At 33.2% G+C, this 21,368-nt stretch overlaps 1 protein-coding gene across 2 annotated transcripts; it reads right to left on the bottom strand.

Annotated features, from left to right (window-relative positions):
* Nucleotides 1–1,867: 1,867 nt before the first annotated feature.
* On the bottom strand, nucleotides 1,868–13,864 carry SLITRK6 (SLIT and NTRK like family member 6). 2 transcript variants are annotated; one of them, XM_015851577.2, is made up of 3 exons: nucleotides 13,605–13,864; nucleotides 13,329–13,517; nucleotides 1,868–10,210 (listed from the first exon to the last, which is right to left on the bottom strand). In XM_015851577.2, exon 3 carries the CDS (start codon nucleotides 10,193–10,195, stop codon nucleotides 7,673–7,675), a length of 2,523 nt encoding a protein of 840 aa, XP_015707063.1. In that variant the 5' UTR covers nucleotides 10,196–10,210; nucleotides 13,329–13,517; nucleotides 13,605–13,864; the 3' UTR covers nucleotides 1,868–7,672. The 2 variants fall into 2 exon arrangements, with proteins under 2 accessions (XP_015707063.1, XP_015707062.1); XM_015851576.2 differs by having other exon boundaries at nucleotides 13,329–13,864.
* Nucleotides 13,865–21,368: the final 7,504 nt, after the last annotated feature.

Here is a 21,368-nt window from a genome sequence, read left to right as displayed (position 1 = left end):
CACCTCTTCATAAAGACACTAACTTTAGAAATTCCTAATTAAAAAACAGACACTTCTCAAAAGTTACCATATTTCTTTCTCTTAGACTTAGAACGCTTTCTGTAATCTAGTTAGAAAATAATTGCTGTAAAAGATTTTGATCCACATCTCAAAGTTGTTTGAGACTGAGAATCCAGGCCTAGCTCTTATAAGCATGTTACGTACATACGTTGTAAACATTAAATACATATTGTAATTCCTCTGCTTCATGCCTTTGTTTCATGTCAGAGGCATCATCTGATACTAATACAAGAACAACTAGTGTACGGCTCATAGTCCTAGCAGTATGCAAAAGTCTGCCATCCTGTCTATGTAATTTGCATTCTAATGAGTTCATGAGAAATTATAATCTTCTTATACAATGGAAATAGGTTACTGCATTTCACATATAGTTACACTAGTAGTCTGAAATGAATGTAAATATAATTACAGTGTAAATTATTCTTTTTCCTTTTTTTTTAATAAAATTTTGGCTGATACAACCAATGAAACTAATGTAGGATTTCTATAATATTTTGACATCTCTCAGTCTGTATATTTCAAACTCCTATTTTGTGTGGCCAGGCCTTCTAGCAGTCAAGCTCATGAAAAGTGCTGTTCAGTAATTAAACTTTTTCAACAGAAATATATCATATGTTCATCTCCTACAATTTCTGTGGGGTTTTATGAAAGATTACAATTGGATAATGTCAGAATGAATCAGAGCAGTACAGTTTGACTTACTGAAATATTTCATCATTGATAGAAAAATAAAATAAATGTTACTTTTGGGGGAAAAAAAAGAAAAAAAGAAAAAAAAAGAAAAAAAAAAAGAGTCTTCCTTTGTGAAATAGTGTGTTTATTTAAAAAACATTCTTTCCATCAAGCTCTCAAGCTCTACATTGATTGAAATTTCCTACTACCTATTGCTGTAGGTTTTTACCTTAAAACAGAAAAGAAACAAAAGAAAATTAATATAAGCTAGCAAATTTATTAGAACATTAGCCATCACTTCTGTTTTGGGAAAAAAAAAAAAAAAAGTTTTTCTTATTCAAGCATAAAGTACTTAAACAAGCTAAGGAACATAATTTAGCTAAAGCACAGGTATACATAGATAATACTGCAGTGAATCTTTGGTCTCAATTCTATGAGGAAGTTCCAAGAAAAGGAAAAAAAAGTCCAAAAACTTAAGGGTATTGTTTCAACCCAAGTATCAGACAAAGGAAAAAAAAAATCTTTAAAAAAAAATAAAAAAAAATTAGGAAGATTTAATGATTTCAAGTACTGATATTCTGTTGTCTATATAGTCCATCACATATTTATATGTTAAATAATATATTTAGTATATACATATTTTATATTTTTACAATATCTCTGATTTTGAATCTTGTATTTCCTCTTCTGGCTAAGTAATTGTTTTGTCAGAGATGCATCCAGGTTTGTACTACCTTTCAGAGGTTTAAAGTAGGAGATTAATATTATATGAAACTATAATAATTCTTAAGATTTTCCATTAAAAACAAAAACAAACAAAAAGAAAACCCTGCAACATCTCCTGCATCATAATTTAAAAGATTCAAAAAGCGCATTTTCAAAAACTTAGACACATAGCTTTCATCTTTTCAAGAGACAGTGCCATGGAAATCTTCAGATTCTCTTTCATGATGTTAATATCTGATTTGAACCTAGAGAGCTGTAGCTGATCTTATATGCTCTACATTTTTGAAATTTATATATATACATGTATATATATATATATATATACACACACACACACACATATATATATATATACTTGCAGACAAAAGTATAGACTTCTAATAAAATTATGCAAAATCGAAATCTGAAATAAATGTTTACTAAGCTTTAATGGCCTTTTTATCAAGACAGCAAACAAAGTTCAAACAGAATAACATTTTTTACAGGACTGTCTTTAGGAAAATAATAAAGCTTCTGTTTTTTTGTTGTTTTTTTTTTTTTTTCTGTGGAGGTTTTTATGACGAAAAACAGTTCATGGAATCTGAGACTGCAAGAAGTCCTGTTGACTTCAGATGACATTTCAGAGCTTAGAGCAGTGACAGTTTCAAATCTATAACACATAATTATCTTACAATCTATTAAATGTGATTCAGCCTTCATAATATCATGTATGGCAGCAGTTAGCTGTCCTCCCCAGCATTTGCCTTCAGAAAATCTGTATGCATGAGTGATCAATACACAACAATTTCCTCTCATCCATCTTGTTTTCTGAGGTTATAAGACACTTAAAGACACTTACATAATACAAGACTGTGAAAGTCTATCTATTTCAATCTTAATTCCATGGTATCTAATGGAATCATTTACCATTTGTGAACAGTGGCATCTAAATGCTACATTTCTGATTTATTAATATTTTATATTTATTCTTAAATCGTGATTTAATTCTATGGAACACTGAATTGGGTGTGATGAAAAGAATCTTCTAAACATTTAACTGTTAGTCTTGCTCTTCAGCATGTTGTCTACAAAGTTTTTCAGTGACCTTCAAATATCCAAACATCCAAACTGTCTGGATGACCATGAATAAGCTCAGCACTAATAGCCTCAGTCTTACATTTAACATGTTTCTTGAAGATGTAAGAGGATCTTTGGGATCCCATTTTGAAGATATATTCAAACAATATTTGACACACAATGTCTTCTTAAAAGTGCAAATACCTTCTATTTACAAAAGGGCATGTCTACAAAGCCTTCTAGTTACATCTCTGTGTTAATAAATATGTGCATTTCATTGTTCTAAATATGAACGTAAATATTTGCAAACTCATATGATCTAAGCATGACACTGCACCATATGGACAGTAATTCAAAATATTTCACATCTCCTAAAGTAAATATAACTAAGATAAAAATAATGTATATTTTTCTTCTTACCTAGGAAATATACATTTTTTGAACAGCACACTGTGTTGCTTCTACACAAAGAGGAGAAGGGTATTAGATTATTTTCTGTGGTACTGGTCTTTTTATTGTGTCTTAGTATAAACATTTCTAATATGTACTTAACCCAAATATGCATAATAATGAAGTTGTTATATTGGCTTTTAATTAAAAAATGCAAAAATGCTCATAAGGCTCTTAATTTTGACTAAAAATAATAGCTTTATGAGCTAAAAAAATAATAAAATGTTACATTTTATTTATAAAAAGAGCAAGAAGCTCGTGATAATGTTCCTTAGGAAAGATTTCTGCTTTTATAAACTATTCCAGATTTCTTTCCGTTTGAGCAGTTAATTATGTACTCATGTGTAGTTTTTTAGGTAATTAATTAAAACGGCAAGATTTTTTAAAATCATATTTCCTAAAATAACTTGTCTCAAAATGAGAAGTAAACAGATGAAATTATAATAGTAGCACTACTCTTTGATATATAAAATTAAGTCACTGTTTCTTTTCCCTATGCCATCATTCCATAGTGTGAACTAAATATTATAGAAGTCCTTGTAGTAGTAATAAGAGGAACATATGTACTCCATCTTGTTGAAGTTGATTGAAAAACAGAAACAACAACAAAAAGAAAATTAATCACATCTTGCTCTCATAGAGCTGAACAACATCTGGTGTTTTACTTTTTTCTTGAGGTTAGCTGCTTCCCATTAGACTGTGTCTCTTAAGAATTTATACTATTGTGTCAAAAGGCCAAAGCTGACTGCTAGGAGATGTGCAGGAAAGAAAATACCATGCTATATCCTTTCAGTGTGGCAAGTATGTTCCTTATATTGTCTCCACCTACAGCTCATTTATGTTAAAATAAATAAATAAATTAATTAATTAAATATATACCGATACCTGGAACAATAGTAGTGTTGGTTATCTCAAAGCAACCTAGCAACAATAACATACCTCTCAAGTACACTAGTTTGCTTGATAAAACACCGTTCGTGCACACAGTTTAATGATCATGCTGACAGAAGAAAAAATGATTCACTTTGCTGCACTGTCAAACTTCTAGCTTTTCTTCCAGCCTCTGTTATTCTAGCTAAGTGAAAGCTATGAAACCACTTTATTGTATCTGTCATTGGAAAAAAAAAAATAAAATATATATATATATACATGTTCTGACATATATATATCAGAACATGGCTTTAATAAATAAATAAAATCTGAATGAATCTTCCAGGTTTCCAGAAATAACAGTAACAATATCAGGTAACTTTTAAAATTACTATAATGAACATATACCAAAGAACCTTTACAAATAGATAATTCATCCTTTTCCCTTTCAAATATAATACATTCTTTGTTTTTTGACTTTATAAGTGTTAGCTAATATTGATATTCTTCAGCTGAATAATAATTATATGAAGACAAATTCTTATCCCATTTTGTTTTGTCAATATCCATTTTCCTCACAGCTGGAAAAGAACAGTCTTAGAATGTTAATATGAGGAAAGAAAACAGACAGACCTGCTCTCACCTCATCATACAACATTTAATACATGATAGTCCAGTAGGAAAAGATGATAGGAAAATGGATGATGTGACATATTTTTGTGATTCCTGGATATTTCAAAACTTGCACTTTTACAGACTACCACAGAGAACAGTCACCCTGATATAATGAATGGTCTGAATCTCCCATCTGAGGGAAAGCTAAAAGCTAAAGCTCTTCATTTGTTCTGAGTGATGCTCCGATACAGCTTTGTAACTGAGTTGCTCTGATATGAATTTAGCTCATTCTTTTTTTCTGATGCCTTGAGATGGCAATGAAGAAGAATGTTTTGTCACACAGTTGTCCTCAGCATTCTGCCAATTTTCTGTTAATAGCTAAGCAAAGTGACATCTGTTCATGTGGCAATTGTCTTTAGTCTGAAACTATTTCACTTTAATCAGGCCTGAGGGCTTGAATGATCATTTCCCTGTATCTTGCCAATTACAGAGTATTAATTTTACACCCATTTTTGCTAATAGAAATTACTACTGAAATGAAAGACACCAAAATACTTAAGTACTAAAGCTTATAATGTACCATATAAATATTTGTTATTTTTCTCTTTGCACAACTTTTAAATCCCTGAGAATTTAGAAAAGAACACTTGTGGGGAAGATTCAATATTTAGTCAGTTATTAGTTCAATTCCCATTGACTGAAGTATTATTATTTTTTTTTTCCCCCATCAATTATTATTAGATTATTTTCTGAGTGGAATTTAACTGCTGAAATGTAGAAAACTAGTATCACTTTAATGTTCTACGCAATCCCAATTGAGATCTGGTCACTCCTAGAGAACAAGGTTTGGGTTTCCATAGAATCTGTGACAGGTCTATGAAGTCCAATCACGTCTTAAGTGCAAGGACAGCTAAAATAACACTAGATAATTCAGCTAATGTAAATCTAATGTAGTAGCATTTTCCAGCATTGCCTTACCTCCACAAGTAGTACTCAGCATAACCTTTGTCTAGAACAAAGATACCAAGAAAAAAATATAAACTGTAACCAGATTTACTCTTCCTAATTCTTATGAATACAGAGGTATACTAAACTAAATTATTCTCATTCATAGAAAGAAGAAATATTATTATTTTCTAATATATAGCATTTTTATTCTTGAAAACCAAGGAGTTTATTTCAATAGGAAAGTGATGACTTCTCAAAAATGTTAATAAGGAAAATGATTTGTTAATAGAGGCAAGTGGTCAGATCCTCCAGTTACAGAAAATAGACTAGCACCATTTAAGACATTATCTTTATGCAAATTTGAAAGAACTGAGAATCTGATTGTGTATATAATATAGGGGAAAAAAAATATGTCAGAAACCTGTAAACCTCTATGCACACAAAATGAAGAACTCACATTTTTATAGGTAATATAGGTAATATATAGGATATATAGGTAATATATCAGCAGTGAGATCAACTAAAGAATATGTATCTTTGTGTTTATCAAGACTTTAGTGTAAAGTCTGGCATTCAAATGTAGGTATGTGGCAATTCAGTTGATCCTTAGGCCAACAAACAGAAATTAACAAAATGGAAGTTCTTCATACATAGTCAGTTTACAGAAGATTTGCTCAGAGGAAGATATATGAAGGTCAAAATTTGTGTTTTAGCATTGTGTCAGTCATGTACAGAAACTGAATGACCTTACTGCACTCCAGACAAGACAATCCTGTCTACATGACAACAATGAAAAGCATTGTCTTCTGACAATTTCTGAACAATTCTAAACTTATGCATGCAGAAATTGCTGCCTTATTCTTTGAAAAGTGAATTCTAAGAACATGACATTTAAAAATTTCTTTATTTCATTTTCACTGATAGAGACCAGTTCCTTATATTTCCTGAAAGGCAGCTAGGAATAAGATTTTTCTATTCTAGTGAGTTGAAAAAGAAATACAAAATTATACAGAATAAATAGTATATATAAATCTAGCTAGAATTCCTTGCAAAAATAAATCTGACGTGTTCTACTTTTTTCTTTTTTTCTTCTTTTTTTTTTTTTTTGTATTTTTTCCACAACACATTACTTTTTTCTAGATTCTGCAAAATATAACATATTTTTGTACAAACAACAGCTAAATAATATTACTGTTCCTCACACATATGCTTTGTTGCAGTTGTTCTATTTGGAAGTTGCTCTTGGGTAGTGAGGGAAAGAACCTGCTTTTGCACATGGAAGCTCCTAGTTGCAGCAAACTAATTTCCTCCAAGGATATTTAAAGCCAGCACAGAAATTGTTTTTATATATAGACATAAAAAATCAAACTTATTAAATACAGCAAGATATTTACAGCTGAGTCTCAGTAGCTTTTCCAATTGCCCATGACTGTGAGTTGAAACACCAGTGATACACAATGTTTTATAGCAGCAGCTTAAGAAAGATTGTCCAAACTTAAGTAAAGCTATCATATAGGGTAAATATCAAAATGCTTGCAGTGTTTCTTTGTGTAAGACGTTGGGTAAACGTAGATTTTTTTTAAATTATTTTTTATTTTGTTCCTAGTACTGATAAAGAACGCATATGATGAAGTTCAAAAAAAAATCAAATCTATGCAGGCTGTGTCAATGGGTGGATACACAAAAATCATTCTTTTCTTGTTTTTAATGGACATTTAGCAGGACAATATTTTAAATCCTTTCATATTTATTATAAGAGTATGTTAGGTGTGGTTGTAGACAACGGTCATGTATGCAGAACTCATACTAATACTTAATGCACTCTAAGCTTCTAACTACAAACACCGGTGGGAGGGTTTGTTTGTTTTTCTTTTTGTGTTTGTTTTAAGGAATCTAATTAAGCTAGGGGAAAACCAGAGACTAAAGGTAACAAACATTTTTTCATAGGTTAGGTACACAAAGAATGTCATACACACCTTTAAAAAAAATGCTAAGGAATATTGCAATAAGCAATCATCCTCTCACAGTTCAATCACACAATTCATGTTTGAGTTGAAACATATTGTCTACACACAACCCCATGGCTTCCCACAGTGATCCCTGAGTTTTGTTGGTTTTGTTTGTTTGTTTCTTTTTTTGTTTTGTTTTTTGCTAGGATTACTGTTGTGCTTATGTTTTGACTGTTGACATGTCATTACAAGGCACTTTTATTTTCAACAGTTCCAACTTAAAATGGAATTACAGAAATTTGGCCCTAGCCCAATGTTTTATCACTTCATGTTTGCTGTTCCAGGACTTCTAGGTAGTCAGGCTCAGCATGTAAATTAGCTTTGAGTTCAAAATACTCATTTTTAGTTTGTTCTAGAAAAACCTTTCTTGGTCTGGAGTACATTAGTGTTTCCATTAGCTTCAGTTCCTCTTGTGTTCCAGGATAATGTACTTCCATTTCAGGTTGGAGTTGAACAATATTTTTTCTTAAGTACTCTGTGATTCCAAGTTGCTGCAGTTCCCTCTCTTTTTCAAGAATGTTTCTGTACAAGCAGCTGGCATCTTGAAAAGACAGAAATTCTGCAGACTGATCTGCAGCTGTATATTTGACATTTGAACCAGTAAGTGGTGAACTATTCTCTCTTTCCAGGAGACTTCTGCAGAGATGTTTGGAATCATTAGTTGCTTTCTCACTTTCCTCTTCTTGTTGTTCAGTATGCTTTGGGCTGAAAGATGGGCTATGATAGACCTGAACCATGGGAGTAATCATACGTTGTTCATAGAGAGCTGCAGCTGGGCGCTCCATTGTGTGATGTGTTGTCTTATGCCCATACATGCTGTACTGAAGGTGAACTGGGCTACTATCCCTCATTTGTTCATTGGCTTGTTTCTTTTTACATCTTCGCCGCCGATGCAGAACAAGAACAACTATTCCTGCTGCACAAAATACAATAATTATAAACACAATTAGAAGTCCCAGTATTAGAACAGAAAGTGGGACAGCTTCTGTAAGTGATTGTAGGATGTTGTCTGCAGCATTGCTAGTAGTAGTAGAAGTTGTTACAACTACAAAACTGGCATGAGTTGGTAGGGCAGGGCTGTTTATTAAATCTGGACATAAGACTTCACTGTTGAGGGATTTCAGTTCTTTTTTTTCTAAGTGTCCTGGAGATTTACAAAAAATGTCGCCCATCATTGTACTCTTACTCAGCTTTTGTATCCATTTTTGCAGTCCAACTGAATCGCATGTACAATCCCAGGGGTTGTCTTCAAGTTCAATTTGTACCAACATATCCAGTTCATCCAAAACATTGCTCACAGGCAAATGAGAAAACTGGTTTGTTTTCAGATTTAATCTGGCAAGTGGCACCCCAGAAAAGATATGGGGTGGTAAAGTCTGCAAAAGGTTATTATTTAAATAGAGGACCTTAAGTTTTGGCATTGTATTAAATGTCCCTGGTAAAACTTCTTTGATGGCATTATATTCAAGGTACAAGTATTCAAGGTGCTGAAGGCCAAGGAACAGATTCTGGCTTAGCTTTGTAAGATGATTGCCATTGAGATACAGTTTCTGCAGTCTAGTCAGATTCATGAAAGCCCCTTCCTCAAGGATTTCAATACGATTGTTCCCCAAATGAAGCATTTCCAGACTAGCATAGTCCATAAGATCTGACTTAAGTAATGTCTGAATAATGTTTCCAGCTAGAATAAGTTTTTTAGGATTTGTAGGAGGAGGTCCTAAATCAGACAGGCTTTCAATATTTCGCTCCTGACAGTGCATGAGAACTCCTGAGAGCATATGGCTGGTGCAGTGACAGGGAATGGGACAATAGATTCCTGGAAATTGTGTAGGTGGCTTTGAAGTATGAAATATTAAATTTGTTTCTTTAGTAGGAGCTTTCAGTATAGGAATGACATTAGTTGACAGGTGACTGTCACTTACAGAGGTGGTTACAACCAAGGGCAATGACCCTGAAGGATCTTCAAGTTCATTGGCAGTCGGAATAGGACAAAGTGATTCTTTTTTCAACCTGTTTAGTATGCTGCCTTTGATAACTGGAGGACTATTGCATACAACATCTCCTATTATTGACTGGGGAGGCATGTTTTCCAGCCATGTCTTCAGCTGAAGCAAATCACAGTTACAAGCCCATTTATTATCTTCCAGCTGAAGGTCTAGAATTCTACCTATGTGTTCTAAAAAGCCAACATATGGTAGTGTCTGTAACTGGTTTCCCCGAAGATCTAAATGAGTCAATGGCACGAAACGAAATATGTTTGGAGGAAGGTACTCAATAGCATTATCATTCAAAATAAGCACTTTAAGCCTACCAAGCTTGCTAAAGGCACTTGCTTCAATCACTGTGATGAAATTGTTGTCTGCTTGAAGAAATTCCAAATTTTCTAATCCATCAAATGTATCTTCTTTAAGTATTTCTAAAGAATTGTGATTGATGTGAAGTTGCTTAAGAAGGTTGAGACCATTAAAAGCCCCAGGCTCAATATCTGCAATATTATTAAATCCAAGATGAAGAGAGATAGCATTAACAAGGCCAGCAAAATCATTCACATGTAGCATTGTCAGGCCATTGTTTAACAAATTAAGATGGAAAGGCCGTGATGGTGGGACATTTATTTCTGACACCATCTTGATGCCTCTTTCTTCACAGTTTATAATCATAATGTCATCCTTTTCTTCACAGGAACACAAACTCTGACAAGATCCTCTGACTCTAGTAAAAGATGTTTCTGACTGGAAAGGATCAGATGCAACCAGAATTGAACATACCACTAAAATCCAGAGCTTCATCTTGCTCAGCAGATTCTGTAATAAAGAAGGGGTGGAGGGAGGCATGGAAAAAGAAAAAGCAACAGTCATGATTTCACAATTAGTGCATTTTGTGGTTTTGTATGTTTCTTTTCTTGGGGGGGGGGGGGGGGGGGGCAGGGGTGGTAAGTGGAGGAAGGGTTAGGAATATTTAGGAGGGTTAGGAATATTTAGTTTAATGTACTGAATCAGCAGACATTCACAAAGAGTCCTTCAGTATTGTATCATGCTGATACACCTCAGAAGAAGATCATCAGAAGTGCATTTTCTATATATAAACCATTTATATAACATTTGGTTAACCAGTGCACAGAAATAGTAAGTTACTGCCCCCAGGCAACTTATATCAAGGCTTATATATTTTGGATTCATTCTTTACATCAATATTTAACAATGCAGATTTTAAAAGTAGCTTTCTAAGCTCAACTTAATTTTGTCCAGGGAAGATACAAGATTTGGTTTCATTCAACAATGTGTTGTAAGAAAAAACAACAACAACAACAACAAAAAAAAGCCTTCCAACGGGGAACTTCTCCTCTGATTCTGTATTATGTATGCAAATTAGAAGTTATTTCCTCTGTAATCCTTGTATACTCAAACTGAAAAGGAAGTAGACCAAATACTGTTTTTCCTGTAGATAAATTATAATGTGCATAATGTAGTTCATGTGTATTGAGTAAAAGGCCAAAATTTAAATCTCTTTAATATTGTGGTGATTGAATAAAATATACACATATTTGTGTATGCAATTAGAGAAAAAGAAATGAGAAGAAAAAAAATGCAGCACATTTCAGAAGAAATAGGTGGGCAGGTAACAAAGAGATTACTTGGAGATTGATCATTAGGTTCCTTTCAGTTATTATAGATATTAATTAACACAATAATTTTGAAATCTGCTCAGAGTTAACTTCGTCTTACTACTTAAAATCTATTGGCAGCATCGTCAGTAATGTTATATATCTTAAAGTACCAGCCACCAAGCTGGTCTGAAACTTTTTAATACCTGAGAAATGCATTGTTAGTGTACAACTGTGAAGTCTAGAGCAAAACTTATGCATTTAAGTCAAACAAATGTTTGTTATTGTTTGAAAATAGATTATACTACACTTTTCATGTGTTGATTCTCTGTTTCTATATAATTAGCATGAATGAATATTTCTTGATATGTGAGATGGAGTGAAATCTTCAAATGAAATGCAAGATTTACTACAGAACAATGTTTTGATGCTCTTTATTCATTCCAGGACTGATCTAAGCAGGTTTCTTAAGAAATCCAGATACTAAGGTTCTATCAGTTTTCAAAGTAACTTCTTGTAACAGGAATTTCAAAATGTTATTGCAAAATTAACTATCACCACATAATTAACCAGTTGAAGTGTTAGTTTCTGAAGGATTAGAACCCTTACTGAGAATATATTCAACTACATGCATGAACATTCTCAAAGTATGATCAAATATTTTGTTGTTTCTCAATAATCCATTTTTAGTAATAATGGTACCTTAGTCACAGCACAGCTTCTCGAGGATGCAAGACTTAAAAATGTAAGCACCTCAGTGCTCCCATATGAGTGTTTTATAAACACACACACCAACAGCAAATGTATGAAAAGTGAACTGTGTTTTCTCCATTAGAAATTTTCGATAACTGGAAGCAGATGTATGAGTTTAGAAGTAGTGAGTGTAACTTGTAGTATTTGAAAGTGTCCCCTAAATACATACTTGTTTCAGTAGAGGAAATAATTTGTCTCATGGAATAGCCCTTGAACTCTAAATGCATATGTTTAATGTGTATAATCTTTTAAGTTGCTATTTTTTATTTTTATTTTTTCCTCTCAGTGTGGATAGGGTAAGATACAGCACAACAAAACTTTATTTTGAAGTATGCAGAATAATGTTAGGATCAGAGTATGCTGGAAATTTATTTATGATTTATATCAATCAATGTATTTTCCACTGACCCAAGGTAAAAGAACACAGGCTCTTTTCACAGATGTCATTTCCAAATCGACTGTATGACTAGCTGAACCACTTCCTACGCTTTATATTTTCCCCTATAGAAATCACTGCTTTGATCTGCACCAAAATCAAGCTGTACTTAAAAAATCCCTGGGGAAACATAAACAAAACAAAACAAAACAAAACAAAATCTGAAAATTTTGTTGCATTCTAGCACATATTTAAAAATTTATTTCTTAAAATAAAAGCCTTGTTCTTAGAAATGAAAGCAACAACATTTGTTACCAATTGGAAAACAGTCACATTTTAATCATCATCATACTTATGTGAACAGCATCAATAGAACTCTCTCACACACATACACATACACACTCTTAAGAAATAATACAAGAATTCCTTCATTATTACTTTTTTTATTAATTTTATTAATTTTCTTCTAAACAACCAAGAACTTGTCATGAAACTCTCGGTGGGCTATCTATTAACTTAGGTTAGGTGAGTTAATCTGCTTTCAGTAGATCACTGTCTAACTGCATAATATATTTTTGCAGTTTGAATTCTGAAAGACAAAAAACATCAGTCTTCTCTACAAGGCAATGTTGAATACTTTCAGAATTAAACACTTTACAGCAAAGAATTCACATGATTGACAAGTAATAATCAACAACAGGATCTTAGAACACTGAAATTGCTTTACTATTATTTTAAATTTTACTTGGGGTTCTATTTTTTGCCTGTTTTAATTCAACTATTAAAAAAAAAAAAAAAAATCATGTTGAGGAATTCCAAAACCTCCAGCCTGGAACCGGCACTTTCTAAAAGCCTTTAGAATTGTTTATGAAATTCTGAAGGGAATCACAGTCAAATAAAGTATTTACAACAATTTTTGCCTTTCAGAAAATAAAAGGTAACATCTATTCATCCCACCTTCAACTGACATCAGGTCAGTGTTTCCTTAATAAGCATATTCTACTATTCAGAAATAATGTTAACAAGATGAATAAATGCACCTGGAAGACTGTTTGCAATAAGAGTGTAAACCACCACAATTTAACCTAAATGTAATTCAAAGTCATGCAGAAGAAAATAAACTAATTTGTACTGAGAAATGAATTGCTTAAACTCAGAGCTACTTAACAAACTGGAATGCTTTACTTACCTGTACAGCAGTGAAACTCCCTGAAATTCTCAGTAACACACAATTGGAACAGCTGTGTGAATACAATGTAATTTTTCTCCGTGAAAAATGTACTCTTTCTTCTCAGATTATTTGCTGAATGCTCCGGTGATACTACAGCTCCATGAAGTCAGAATCCTTGTTTAGAAGACAAAGTACAAAGCGTCCAAACTGAAAAGAAAAAATCCAGAGGGTACATTAGACCGTCCTGTAAGCAGTTTTCCTTTTCCCTCGATTAAAATTCACAGCATACTTAACAGCTATGCTGATTTTTCCGCATGCAGTTAACTGTTTGCAAGCACTGGGATGCAGTAAACAAACAAGATGTTAAGCACAGCTTTACTGGATCACTCGGCTTGTCAGATTTTTAGATCCTAGCTGCTTCTGTGCTCTCTGTGCTCTTTCTAGTCTTTCTTGCTAGCTCAGTTTGTTATCAGTCAGACTGCCGGGGGCTGGGAGGTAGGCGTAAATAAAGAGACTTCTTGGCTTTTGACTCAGCCTTTAAGCCCTTCCCCATCAGAGAGCTTTAATCTGCCAGTGTCATTTAATATAAGATATAGCTCCACCTTGAGACAGATCAGCTCCTCCTCCTGCAACACACAAACCTCCCTTTTTTTTTTCCTGTTTCTAACTGAATCTCAGAAAGTAAAATTTAGCTACTTATTTTGTAGATCAGTGTTAACTGATGATTTTGTGAGACAGTAAACCGTCTACTGTGGTTCCTGTTCCTTTGTTCTCTGAGACAAATCTTGCATTTAGTTTATATCTGTTAATGCTTGCTTTAAAAACTGTAAACATTCCAGACCTAAAGCACTTCACAAAACACACCACAAGGGAAACAGTGCCCTCTGGATAATATGTCTATCACAATCTAATGCAGGGTTATTCAGAAATATAAATGAAACTGTACGACTTAGTTCAGTCAACTCATAGGATTTACAGTCTTATGTCTTTAATTTCTGAGAAATATATATTTATAAATATGTATATATTTGTGATCATGTTTGCACAGTGGTTGCACACACAGTAGATCTTATTTTAAAATATTCTCCTTGTTCTACAGGAAGAGAACTCGGTTAATTACAATTGTCTATTTTACAGATGCTATAGCACAGTATTATAGTACCTATCCATCTGAGACTCTGTTCTAAATCCATGAAATATTTCTTTGATAAGAAACAGCCTGTTCTCAATGTGACAGCATTCTTAAATGCATGTCTTACGTGTACAGTATTAATTTCTTTGTGCTCATAAACAAGTGATTAGCAGACCCTGTAGGACTACAACAAAATGTTTCGTTGATCTAAAGAACAGTTTTATTCTCCTGCCTACGCTGCTTCATCTGGTTTTATATGCTGTACAAGCTACTTTCCTGTTCATCCTACTACCACAAGGCCACAACCATGTTGGTGAACGACAATAGATCTGGTACTCGGGCATGTTAATCCTGTAGAGCATATAATTTTTATTTTATTTTATTTTATCTTATGTTATTTTATTTTATTTTTCCTTATTGTGCCTTGATTGCTTAACAGTTTGCTTATTAGAGCCCCTATACCAGTCAAGCTACAGTAACTCCTTTTGCGCAGATAGCCCTCCAGGTGATGACATATAATGATACCATTATATATATGTATGTTCCAGATGATGTATGTTATCAAAATTTTGTTGAATATATACATACATGTGTATTGGTATATGTCTATAGAGGTTTTGACTTGTTTGGATAAAATCCTTTGTATTTAATTTTTTACAGGTTCTCATACTTCATACTTGATCAGGATGGAGAATATTGGTAACTATGTATTCATGTAATAAATGAAAACAAATTTACTACCCTTTTGTTAACATCCACAAGAGTAAAACAAGATCACAAAAATGTTTTTGTAAATCAACTACTAGAAAAACAAAAAATGCATTTCATAATCACATATAATTAAAACAGCCACCGAGAATGTTAATCATTCCTTTCTATTCCTTACATATTTACTAGATTTTTAAAAACATGGTTAATAGTTGTTTTATTTCTACCAAAATGAAACAATAATTTATTGAGTTATTATAATGAATATTTCTGTAAGTGCCTGTTGATGATAAGACTGAATTGATATGAGTTTTGCAGATTCCACTTAAAACATTCATCTTTATCAGTTTCTCTGACAGTGTTAAACATTTTTGAAGCTGTATAAATAAAATCTAAAACTGTCATGCTTACTTCATGAGGGCCAAAATGTTTTATTTCATTTCTCTTTAATTCTTCACTAACTACAATATCTCCATATAAGGAGACACTAGCACTCTAACTAATACATATATGCTACAGAATTGCTCCCCAGGTACTAAATTTTCAAACACAGTTGGAAATTACAATGCCTTGCATTTAAGACTTGACGGAGTATGACTGAATGTTATGTATCAAGCTTTATTAAATTCTGTGTTATATGATACACTACAGATAAAACAACTGACACAAAGGAAAATTTAGTACAATCAGAAAAAGCCTCTCAAGGCTCTTCTGGAATACTATGTTTGATGTCGGAGGAAAATCTTAGTTTGTTTGTTCTTTTCAGGAAAATTTTGAAGACTGCAGAGAAGTTTGTAAGAAGTAACTGAAAGCCATCCTGTCAGTTAGAATTTATAAATACTCAGTTACTTTGGACAGTATTTGTTTCATAAGAAGTAATTATTTCTTATGTAGACATTAAACTTAAAATTTACAGATTAAAATGCTTGAAAACATTAATTTTCTTGGTACATTAGTAGTAATCATGTAAATATCACATTCCCTAAAGGATTTTAAAGAAAAACTGTACTGAAGCTTTTATTATTTTTGTTTCATTTTTCTGTTCCGTTAAATTAGCTGCTGGATTAAACAAAAACAATCTTACAATCCTGAGTAACTGTCCTGTGAGAAATTTCATAAAATGTGATATAGTGAGGATAAATAGGCTTTATTTTGGGAACAGGTGACACCAAACTGATTTCTCTTCTGAAAATAATTCACACTTCTTTAGTGCATTATTTATCTTTTTGCAAATGTGTAATCTATAATTTAACTTATTTCCTTCTATGCAATAGATTTTGAATCTCCTCTGCATTTCTCCTTTGTTTACACACTAACAAAAAAACAGTTCTGCACAATGTAGGAAGAGTTTAGTATCAAATTTAAATTATCCTAATCTGTTCTGAGAAAATCTCAGAATTCTGAGGAGAATTCTCCCTTCACTTTCTCCCTCTCCCTTCGTCTTCCCTCCTTTTTCTCCCACTTCCCCTTTCTCTTCCTCCTGAGCTTGGAATACTGAATTTCAGTTCAAAAAGTAGTGCCTGGAGGTGACTGGTGTGGAGAGAAGAAAAGTCCCATGAGTACTTGCAGTCTTCTATTGTGGTGAATCAGATTCATACACTTTAGATGTACTTGGCTTGCCTGTTCCCTGAGAACCAAACAATTTAGTTCTGCTTTGGTATTATGTAGTATGCTTGCAGCCTAAAAATCTCTGTACCAATCTATCTGTGATCTATTTTCTTAACAATCTTTGCAGCCTAGAATTTTTGTCACTGATTACAGTAATGCACTGATACAGTCATTTTACTGTAATTTTAGAGTCAAGTAATCCTCTACATTGACACATAGGCACTGAAAATTTAAAGACAGTTGTTGTAAAGTTTTTTTTGTCAAGTCGGAGAGAAAACCCAAAGTGAAATCACCAGAAGAATTTCCCTTGTCTTCTTTGGTATTTGACTTTTTAATAAATACTCCTAAAATCTTAACAATATACTTTAAACTATGCTTGAATGAATAAATAAATTAAAATATAATTCTAAGTTAATAAATGCTACATATGTTCTATTTGCTTTTCCATAGTTAAAAAAAAAATAATTTAAAAAAATATATAAAGTTTTCAAAATAATAAGTAACAGATCAGTTCTGTCCTGTGTGCCATAGTATTTTACAAGAAAAATAAAATAAAATAAAATAAAATAAAATAAAATAAAATAAAATAATAAAATAAAATAAAATAAATCCAGTTTTGTCTTCTACTTCCTAAGATAGATGATAAACACAAACATGCACATACTGTACAGGTTCATCATGTAATTTGAAAAATGTAATTTTTCAATATGTCAACAGTTCCAGATGAACTGCTAGCTTGAAATTCATCTATCAATGGTTTATAAATTTCACTGTTGGAAAATGAATATACAGATATACTAATATGTTAGAAGCTTTTACAGGAAAAGGAAACAAGGAAAAATAATCACTAAATACGCGGTAATCAACAAGTGGAACAAAAGATGACAATTTAAATATGTTTTTCTCTTTGTTTCTTTTTCATGTTAAAAAGCACTGGTTTTGGTCTTTTCCAGTATGTCTAAATAGGAAACCATCAAATAGTGGAACAATGTTGTAAAATATTATTATCCTATTAGATGCAAATTAGGTTCTACATACTGAATATGCCTAAGCCTGTTCATGAAGCTTGCACATAGGCTAATTGTAAATTGCATGATATTTCAGTTCCACAGAAACTCTGCCAACATAGATTATACTTGAGAGCTTTAAAATAAATAAATAAAGAAATAGACTAAGAAATTGACTGCAATAGACAATCAAGTTTATAATATAACTCAAAAATAGCCAGTGCATTCACATGAGGATGCTATGTACATATTCAGGGGGAAAATGCATGGGAAAGCATACAGGCACATCTTGAATAGCTCCAGAGAAGGATGCTCCACAGTCTTTTTGGGCAACCTGTTCCATGCTCTGTCACTCCCACACTACAGAAGTTATTCCTTCTGTTTGCATTAAACTTCCTGTGCTCTAGTTTCTGCCCATTGCCTCATTCTGTTGCTGCACATCACTGAAGACTCTGGCCTCATCAACTTCACTCCTGCATTTAGAGGATATTGTCTTAACTTTTCATTCTGCCATGTAGCCACAGTTCTTATTTCATATTATTCATATTATTATCACGGAGCAAATAGACCCCATTTCAGTAATTAAATTTAGCAGATTTAGGACTCATTTCAGCAATGTTAAAAAGCTTTTCTGTCTATCTGGGAAGAACATACAAACCTACATTTGCCAATGATTTCATTTTGGCTTCTGTTCTAAAATAGTCATTTATTTTAAGAAGTTAACTTTCAAAGGTATGAGAGTCATGCTGACCGCGACTGAAGTTTCTATATTAGAAAAAAAAGTAATGAACTGAATAAGAAAGTATACAGTTGTTCATGGTTGTTTGTTGTTTTTTGTTTGTTTGTTTGTTTGTTTAAGTTTGTCTTTTAATTTAAAGAATATAATTTTAGAAGTTTTGATGGAATTTCTCTCTTGAAAAAAAATACTGTTATATCTCAGCTAATTTTTGCAGAAGGAACAACAAGTTTCTTCTTAAAAAAAGTAACTATCTCATGTATATAAAGTAAGCACCTGGGAGGTGTTTATTTGATCAGTTAAGCTTATCTTGAAATGTTGATGACAGGATGATAGCTCTAACATCAAGCTCATTAGGGTAAATTCTGCTTTATTTCTGAAGTAAGAACATGCTTATATATCTTTCTTCAGTGTTATTTTTCAAATGTTATTTAGTTAAATGTTGTGTTTTGTTTTTTTAAGCAATCGGGCATACAGACAAACTGAACACTTGAGCAGTACATGCAAGTAAGAATTTTTATTCATATGCAACATGTGTTCATATTTATTCATATGTAGGGTCTTGTCTATTTTATCCAAATCATGAATCTGACATGCTTATATGGGCTAAGAAGACCATTAGTACAGCAGAATCAGTCATTTTGCCCCTGTAAAAATGGGAAAAGCATGGAAAATCCTCTTTATGAACATGAAAGAAAAATTCATTTCCTCAGAGGTGAGAGATGAGAGTGGGAATATTTCCAGTAAAGAAAAAAGCAGAAAGTAGGACAGGAAGGGTGAACTTTATGTTCTTTTTGCTATTGAAAAAGATGAGAATAGTGTGAAGTAGTGATATTCTTTACTGAGACAGTCCATCTCATCCCTGTGGTCAAATTGATAGAAACACTTACTTTCTCTCAGTGACACTGCTAAGTGTGTTATATACTTCCAAAATTTCATTTGTGCTATACCCTACCTTCTATGTACCTTGCTTACATACAAAGCCTTTTATGTGCACCTTAACAATCCAATTAAGTTTATCTCATTTTCACTAGAGACAGATTAATGTTTGTTCTAATAACAACCATATACTAGCGTCTGTGCAAAGCAATTGCAGGCCATGAGCAGGTGTGAACTTAATAGTAGGACAGCTGGGTCTTGTACTCTGCATGGTATCAGGCGTAGATTTTGTCATCAGAATCGCCTCCAACTTGGTAGTCACTGTCTCAATCCAATTAATAATGTGGTCAGTGAATTAATAGGAACTTCCGTGCAATGTACAGTGTAACGCAATTGGATACTAGGTCCAGTCTTGAATAGTCTCTAGACTGTTCAGCTTAGAAAATAGAAGGCTTGGAATGGAGCTTAATAATGTGGATAAATACCAGAAGAGAGGGTCGAAAGAAGGCAGGCAAAGAAGACAGTTGTGTGCTTTCCAGTTGTGTTCAGTGGTGGTGACAATGGACACAAACTAAAAACACAAGAGATTCTGTCAGGCACTAGTACAGATTGACCAGAGAAACTGGGTAATCTCTCTTCCTGGAGATCAAATGCTATTTGAACATGGTCGTGAGCAAGCAGTGCTAGGTGTATCTGCTTGAGCAGTGGTGTTTGTCCAGATGTCTTCCAGACAATCCTTCCACCTTTCACCATTCTGTGATTCTGTGATGATCTATAAGGTTTCATTAAAGCAAAAAAATATCATATATTGAGATTCTAATAAGTTCTTTTGTATATCAATGAGTTCAAAAACACAGTACATACTGTGATATCAGTGATATGTACTTTTACTCAATGTGTGGTGAGGCACTAAAACAGGCTGTTCGGAGAAATTGTGGATACCCCATCTCTGGAGATTTTCATTGACATTTTGCCCAGAGAAGCTGTGGGTGTTCCACCCATAGAGAAGTTGAAGGCCATGTTGGATGGGGCTGTGGGCTGCCTGATCTAGTGGGTAGCAACCCCGCCCAGGACAGAGGTGTTGAATTTCTTTTTTTTAATTTTTTTTTCTGTTGAATTTGCATTATGTTTGAATTCATACAGGCGATACAGGGGAAAATCCTTAGTCTTCAAAAGCTCTTTAGTTTATGTTTAATGAGAATCAGAGTATTTAAAACATTATTCTTTTTTCCTTTAGTAATTCCACCTATTTTATCCTGCCAGTCATATGAGCTTAGCAAAATCTGTTGCATGTCTAGCAACAAAGACTATCAGAGTCAGCAAAAGAATAAAGAGAAACAAAAATGTGTTCATTATTCTTTTTAGAACTGAAGTTTTCACTCTATTGTTCTGTGAACACTAGTTCGCAAAATACTTTTTCATGGCACAGTGACTTTAGTGAGGGTGGCTATTCCATGGAGCAGGTTTCCCCTAAAAGGTACAGAATCTCAATACTTGGAGGTACTCAAAAAAAAAAAAAAATAAATAAAAAAATAAAAAAAAATCAGTTGCTACACAAACTGACACCGCTTAAGCAGGAAAGGCAAATGAGAAAATCGAAACATCTCTCCAAAACTCCAAGCAGTCTTCTGGAGGGTGGTCCTTGAAGGAGATCAACCACCTATCTGAGAGGGGATGCTCTCACCAACATTTGCTGTTGCCTAGGAACTCAAGATTGACAGGACAGTATAAAGGACTATTAAAATGAGAGAAAGGGGAAGTAAAAGAAAGAAAGAGATAACCCTCCTCATTGATGTTAAGACATCCTTGGACCAATGGATTGCCACTGGAAGCCATAGTGATGATTACTTCTTGCTTCTATAGAGAACCCTTGCTTAAATTTTGTTTTTACTATCACCTGCCTACCCTTCCCCATCATCCTAACTATGAATTTGTAGTAAGCTGAGAGAAAATTTGACATTCTTTTTGTGTCTTAGTCACACTCTGGG

Source organism: Coturnix japonica, chromosome 1 (genome assembly GCF_001577835.2).
Source record: "Coturnix japonica isolate 7356 chromosome 1, Coturnix japonica 2.1, whole genome shotgun sequence".
NCBI lineage: Eukaryota > Metazoa > Chordata > Aves > Galliformes > Phasianidae > Coturnix > Coturnix japonica.
This window is presented reverse-complemented; position numbering and strand designations above follow the sequence as displayed.